This window comes from Hemiscyllium ocellatum (genome assembly GCF_020745735.1).
Source record: "Hemiscyllium ocellatum isolate sHemOce1 chromosome 27 unlocalized genomic scaffold, sHemOce1.pat.X.cur. SUPER_27_unloc_2, whole genome shotgun sequence".
Classification (NCBI taxonomy): domain Eukaryota; kingdom Metazoa; phylum Chordata; class Chondrichthyes; order Orectolobiformes; family Hemiscylliidae; genus Hemiscyllium; species Hemiscyllium ocellatum.
The window spans coordinates 4,498,029-4,505,700 of record NW_026867487.1 but is presented as its reverse complement, the minus strand read 5'-3'; the positions used below and the strand labels follow the sequence as shown (position 1 = coordinate 4,505,700).

The 7,672-nt window shown below is 43.4% G+C and overlaps 1 gene segment (V, D, J or C); it reads right to left on the bottom strand.

Annotated features, from left to right (window-relative positions):
• Positions 1 to 534: 534 nt before the first annotated feature.
• On the bottom strand, positions 535 to 7,302 carry LOC132807680 (T cell receptor alpha variable 38-1-like). The segment is given in 3 exon segments: positions 535 to 875; positions 4,872 to 4,928; positions 7,287 to 7,302. Coding segments are annotated over 3 exon segments (414 nt in total).
• Positions 7,303 to 7,672: the final 370 nt, after the last annotated feature.

The following is a 7,672-nucleotide window of genomic DNA, read 5'->3' as shown; positions in this document are numbered from 1 at the left end:
TATCAGGGGTTGCACGGGAGGTGCAAAATGCAGAAAAACCAGGTCTTTCCATGTGTTTTCTGGAAAATAACTGAATTGAGAAATGACCATATACTCGCTGCATTGGAAATGGGTTCCTGTGCTCCACTTACATAAGATGTATTCTGAACTTCAGTTGAAATGTGATTCGGGATTTTATGCCATTTTATACCTCAAAAGATTTGTGAGAGACTAGACTCCAAAAATATCTGACCTGACTCTTTTCCAGTCATTCCTGAATATATAACTGAAACAGGAAAGAATCACCGGATAGACAAGAGGAAAAATGAAATAATTATTGTTATTCAATTATTAATTCAGGCTTACCTGGTGAGTGCAAATATCTAAACATCCTTCCAATGTTCTGCATTATTAGTACATTTAAAAATTAAAAGGCTGTGAAGGATATGTCTCCTCTGGGACATATCCTTCACAGGAAGATGAAGCTTAAGTCTGTAACCTACTGTTACAAACAGCCCGCAACAACAGCAGCTGTGACCCACAAACATGCGGCTGTTATTGTACAAGGCTTTCACTCCTTTCTGTCACTGTGAGGCTTATTGCACAGTAATAGACGGCTGTGTCAGACAGCAGAAGCTGCAAGATGGTCAATTGGCACAACTTCTCTGTCGTCTGGAAGGTAACAGAAAACCGGGTCTGAGCGAAATCTGCCTCCAATTCACCAAATCCGCCCGTGTGCCTCTGAACTGCAAACTCTGGCTCTCTGCCCGAGTACTGACGGTACCAGTACAAGTAATAACCATCTTCAGTGTAGATGCAATTTAACGTGACATCTTGTCCCTCTGTCTGCGTTAACGAAAGATACCGTTGAGTAACAGAAACTGCATCGCTCAGATCTGGAACACAAGATTAGGGAAAGCAGAAAACAAAGAATAAACGTTCGATTAAGGTAAACTGAACTTAGAAATTCATGATATATTCAAAATAGATAGAATTCAGAGGAGAAGAAGCTCGTTCGGGTCGTTGGCCTCATAGCTGTGTGCATAATAACCGCAAGCATACTCACTTATTTCTCCTTTCATTTTAATAGTGTGTCTCTCCATCGCTTTCTCCCTCTCCTGCTTATCTGCTTTCCTTTTAAGTACATCTTTTTTCGTCACTCTAACTGCCCCTTCTGCTCATAAAAACCTGTTGTACCTGTTCTCCAGATAAATCGCTGTTATTCTTTTTCTCCTAACATCCTCATTAGATAATTTTGTGCCGTTTAACCTTGCGTATTTCGATGTATAAACCTGGAATCCTCCTCAACTGTACTATGTTGCTTCGTGACCCGAACATAAGATCCTTTCACCATTGTAAAGACATCAATTTAGATACCCTTTAGTGTTCCCATTAGGGGAGAAATGGACGCAAGCCGACACGTTGATTTCTGTCCAACTTTCAATTCCAGCAACATCTGTATAAATCACTTTTCGCAGGCAGTTTGTATCCCTTCATTTTTTTGTGGAAGACAGAGACCAGAATTGCGTGCAAGCACGAAGCGTGCTTTGAAGTATCTCTAATATTCCTTAAATCCGTGCACTCTGTTTCTCAAAAATATTAAACCTCCAATTAAACTTCTTTTTAAAGTCCTTACCAACAATGGAGGTAATGCAGGTCAGAGAGAGAACGGACAGCAACATCGCTGCTGGTTTGGAATTCGATGTTAAATTTTGTGCCTCAAAACTTTGCAGAACATCCAAGAAGAAAACGCTGTCAGCTTGGATTACGTTTAATTTTATGTCACTTCCTGCAAGTTGTGCTATAGGACGACCTTGAACTGATAATGTCAATAACCACAGGTTCCTTTTTATGCTCAGAAAAGGATGATCAAATGTGGGAAGTTTGCTTTTAATTGACCTAAGAGAAGTTTGATCGCCAACTGAATGGAGAAACAATTTGAACTCTGAGTGATTTCAAGCAAACTTTAGGCATTAAATGATCGAAACAACTGTGTGAATAAAAGAAATTCGATTTCGAAATTATATTGAGAAGTTCTGTTTTCATTCATTGTCTCTGATCAGAGTGAGGGTGCAGACGGGTTGAGGTCTGATCTACTTTCTACGTGGGATTTCCAGACATCCATTTCCCTCCTCCTCCTAGTCAGCCTTCTGCATGGACCAGTCCGCCTGGGACACCCTGCACAACTCTTCCTTCAATCCCAAAAGCACTCACAGACTCACAAAAACTTCGGTTACAGTCAGAGAAGATGCAACACCTTTCCATTGAATTCCACTCTCCTCATTATCCAAGGGGCAAAACATATCTTCCAGGTGAAGTAGTGCTTTACCTGCACTTCATCCAATTTAGTTTACTGCATTCATTACTCACAACGTCGTCTCCTCTACACTGGGGAAACAGGCTGTGTGGCCGCTATGCAGAACACTTGTATTCTCTTCGCAATGAAATGATCCTGAACATGCAACACACCACGCAGTTGCCGATCCAATACCTTGGTTCAGGTTTTACTGCAACACTCTAGTGAAGCTTAGTGCAACTTAGAAAAATAATATAAGTCTCATTTTCCAGTTGGATAACGTGAACCTTCTGGAGGCAATACTGATTTCTTTAGAGCTGGATCTCTCCCAAGTCCTTATCCCAAGTCTCACAATCAAACGTTGTATTGTCTGTTAATTTATAGCTCCAGTGTGGTGCTAGAGAAACACAGTAGGTCAGGCAGCACTCAAGCAGCAGGATATTCGATATTTTGGGAATAAGCTCTTCATCATGAATGAGGGTTGTGGGCCGGGGGAGGGTAGAGTGCTGCTGAGAGATAAATGGCTGTGGTGTCGGTGTAGGGGAGAGGTAGCTGGCAATGTGATAGGTAGGTGACGATGGTGGAAAAAGTGGTCGGTTGGAGTTGAGGGTAGAGTGGATAGGTGGGATGGAAGATGGACAGGTTACAGAGCGATGCCAATTTAGATGCTTGGGAATGGGATAAAGTTGGGGAGGGGAAATGGGGAAACTGGTGAAATCCGCATTGATCCTGTGTTGTTGCAGTGTCCCATGGTGGACGGTGAGGCATTCTTCCTCCAAGGACCTGCATGTCCTTGGAGATTGTGATGGGGAGTTGAAGTTTTCAGCCAAGGGATAATGGTGTTTGCTAGTGCGGGTGTACAGGAGATATTATCTGAAACAACCCACGTTTTGGTGGCTTATCTCCCTGATGTTGAGGAGACGACAGCGTGTGCAACAGATACAGCAGATGACATATGCGGAAGTACAGGTAAATTTCTGTCGAATGTGGAAGGATTTGGGCAGATGTGAGTTGGAGGATGTGTACCCAGGTTTTGCACTTCTTTCTGTGACAGGGAACGGTGCTGGGAGTATGGTTGGGCTGGTGTGAGGCGTGGATCTGACAAGGGAGTCATGGAGGGAATGGTCTCTCCAAAACGCACATGCGGGTGAGCAGGAAAATATACCTTTAGTGCTCGGATTTGTTTGCAGTTGGCAGACGTGGCAGAGATTGATGTAATGTACCAGGACGTTGTTGGCGTCGAAGGTGAGGACCAGGGGTGTTCTGTCCTTAGTGTGATTAGAGATGCATCCAAGGGTGAAAGTGTGGAAAGTGAAGCAGATGCACTAGAGGACATCATCGACTATGTCAGAGCAGACATTGCAGTCTTTGAAGAAGGCGGCCATCTGGGATGTTCTATGGTAGAATTGATTCTCCTGCGAGCAGAGGAAGTGGAGGCTAAGGAATTAGAAACAAGAGATGACGTTCTAACAGGAGGCAGGGTGGGAGGAGGTGTACTCCAGGTAGGTGTGGGAGTCCGTGGGTTTGTAGTAAATATCCATGTATAGTTGATCGCAGGAGATGGAGGTGGAGAGGTACAGGAAGGGGAGAGATGTATCTGAGATGGTTAAGGTGAATTTGAGATCGGGTGGAAGGTGCTTGAGAAGTTGAAGTCAATGTCCTCATGGGAGCAAGAGGTAGTGCCAATACAGTCATCAATACAACAGAGGAACTGGTATGGAATGGTGCCAGTGTAGTTGTGAAAGATGGACCGTTCCATATATACGACGAAAAGGCAGGTATAGCTGAGTCCCATTCGGGATCCCATGGTTTGGAGGAAGTGGAATGAGAAATTGTTGAGTGTCAGGACCATTTAATCCAACTCAATGAGAGTTTCAGTGATATGTTACTGGTTTGGTCGGTGTGAGAGGAAAAAGAGAACAGAGGACTTGGAAGACTTTGTCATGGCGGACGGATGTGTACAGGGACTGAATATTCATGGCAAAGATACGATATTCAGGCCGGGGAAACTAAGGTCTTGGAGACAATGAAGGGCGTGGATGGTGTCCTGAATGTAAATAGGATGTTCTTGGACTAAGGGTTTAGGACCGTGTCAAGTTATGCAGAGATGAATTCAGTGGGGTTGGAGCAGGCTATCACAATGTGGTGACCGGTGCAGCCAGGTTTGTGAATCTTGGGTCAGAGGTAGAATTGGACAGTATGGTATTCTTAGACAATGAGGTTGGAGACTGTGGATGGGAGATACTCAGAGGTGATGATTTTGTGAATGGTCTGGGAGTTGATAGTTTGGTAATGGGAGGTGAGGTCGTGGTAGAGGGGGCAGTAAGAGGTGGGGTCTGCGAGTTGGCACCTGGTTTCAGCAGTGTGAGGTCGGTGCTCCAAACTCCCATAACACCCCATAACTAGTCTGCTGGGTTGATTGTGATGTTGGGATTGAAGGTTCTGCATTTCACCAAACAAAAATCCCAGATGGATTCCATCTTTAAAGACCACAACCTCCTCTGCCACGAGCAGAAGTGCAAATCCTGCATCCAAACCTCCTCCCAAACTCCATTCAAGTCTCCAAAGGATCTTTCTACATTTGACAGAAACTTACCTGCACATCCACACACGTCATCCACTGTATCCGTTGCACCCAGTATGGTCGCCTTTACTTTGGGAAGACAGGAAGCCAAACTGCAAATTGTTTCAGAGAACATCTCTGGGACACCCGCACCAAGCAACTCCTACGCCCCGTGGCTGAAAACTTCAACACCCTCTCCTGCTCCACCAAGACCATGCAGATCCTGGGCCTTCTCCATTTCCAAAGCCTAACCACCTGACGCCTGGAGGAAGAATGCTTCATCTTCCACCTTAGATCCTGCAACCACACAGGATCAATGTAGATTTCACCAGTTTCCACATTTACCCTCCCCCACTTTATCCCAGTCCCAAGTGTCCAACACGGCACCGCCCTCTTAAACTGTCTTTCTTCCTTCCCACCTATCCACTCCACCCACCTCTCCAATCTATCACCTTCACTTCACCTTCATCTAACTATCACATTCCCAGCTACCTTGCCCCCCCAGCTCCACACGTCTCCCATCTATCTCTCAGTGCCCCGCCCCATAAGCTTTATTCCTGATGAATGGCTTATGCCCAAGACCTCGATTTTACTGCTCCTTCAAAGCTGCCTGACCTGCCTTGCTTTTTCCAGCACCGCTCTCTTGTTATTAATATACAACATATATTGTTAGCCACTAAAAGTCCCCATTAACGCTATTTTCACACGCATAGTCAGATCGTTATCATCTGCTCAGCCTGTCGAATTGCTCTTCTTTCTCTTTGGCCATTATCACCACTTATCGTTTCCTTCTCACACACTATCACCACCCTAATTTCGACACATCAAACAGCATTTTCAGAGCTACAACCAGTTAAGAGGAAATGTCACTCAAGCAGGAACGTTAACTCTGACTTCTCTCTACAGATGCTGCTAGATGTGCTGAGCTTTTCCAACAATTTATATTTTACTCTGAGATTTTAAGCATTATGCATCTAAACAACGTGAGGAGGTTTGGTTAGGGTGGGCTGAGGGCGATGGTGAAGTGTGTGTCAAGCATTGTTGGCCGAAGATGCCGATGAGCAAAATGAGTTATTAAAATGTACTGTAAATAACTGCACCCTGTTTATTTTCCTGCCATTTACTTACTGTGGAGTAAACGAAATTTGAAATTTCACTCCTCTTTTCAGCATTAATAGGAGATATGCCGAGACATTCTTTCCGGGTGGCCATTTTTAAAGTGATGTTACTCGATATAGGTTTATCTACAATCTCTCTCATGTTGAGGATTTGCTTCTGCACAAGATTTGCTCCCGTTTCTATCACCATGTCTGAGGCTGCTCAGAACTAATGGTGGGCTTGAGCAGAGGGAGATGAAGCTGAAGTGATTCTGCACACAACTAATGGCAGATTTGAGCAGAAGTTCAGATGTGTCATATCCAATGTCAATGCCGATTGGTTAATTTATGGAAGTGTCACTAGATGGGACTAGATCAACTCATACTCCTTTTGTTTAGACACAATGTGAGCCACAGATCACAGTGAGGAGAAGCTGGATGGCTTGATTTGAAACGTCAATCCTGTTTCTCCACTCTGTAAGGTGATTTATCCTGTATCCCCCTTACTTCATTATCCGCAACTCTCGTATAATCGCACAAACCAATCGACGTTGCTCTGAATTAAAAAAGTCAGCATCAGAACAACGTCACCGCGCTGATGTACAAAAGAATAATGAACTGGGCATTAATAGTAGTTTGACTTCTTTATCGGGATCAATATCTGTTTTGGGAAATGAGGAATGATAAGTCCCGTTGCAATTGTAGTACGAGAATCTGCCGTTTACACATCTGCTCACTGTAAGTAATAATAAAAAAAACTAACGGAATATATAGAGGACTTTAAACAGAATGTAGAGGAATCAATAGGGAATAAAGAAAATAGTTGGGCAAGGCAAGCATAAAAAGTTGTTTTTATTATGCTAACAGTTCATAATTCTTCTCAGTGATCTTATGCAGAAAGAGATGTAAGGCTGTCTTGCCGGTTTTTGCACACACAGCCTGCTTCGCTGTTTCAATGTGGAGCTCAGTGCACAGTAGTAGATGGCAGAGTTGGAGATTTGAGCCTGGGAGATATATAAATGAACTGTTTTCTTCTCCTTGTCCAAATTAGCAGAAAATCGGTCAGTGAAATCTATAGATCTGGCACCTTGCTGCTTATCGTAAATATCTCGGAGCTTCCCCAGGATACTGGATGTACTAAAAGAGAGTTTCTCCAAATGATGCTGCTGCTGCTGCTGCGTAACGACAGTTTAGTATTGTAGTATGGCCTTCCTGAACGATCCATTCAGATGGATCCTGTGAAACTGAATCTTGGCATCCCGGTCCTTCAACAAATACATATAAAAAATGTTCAAAACCTGAATAGGTATATCCAATTAAACATACAATCTCAAATTTTACTGTGACTTACCGGGCCACACGGCCATTATTACCAATAAAAAATACAGTAAACACATGATATCTGCTTCGACCGTAAACAACATCCAATAAATGGTCTGCTGACTCTTATATTCAATCTTTCGTCGGAAGATGACCTCACTCCTTGGGAAATTGAATCGAGCTTCCCTTTGCTGCGATTGGTTGTGTTTTCAAATGTGACGTCAACTTTAGGGGAAACAGATGCAGTTGACGATAAAAGACAATATTCGTTCAAATTGCATATTTTGTTATTTTTGTATCTTTCTCATTCCCTTGTTCAGTCTCACATTTTCAGGTGTTCCATCTCGTTCGAACTTACTTCTTTATCTATCGCAAGGGCTGTTTTTTTCTGACAGTTTTATCCTTCTCACGATTTCT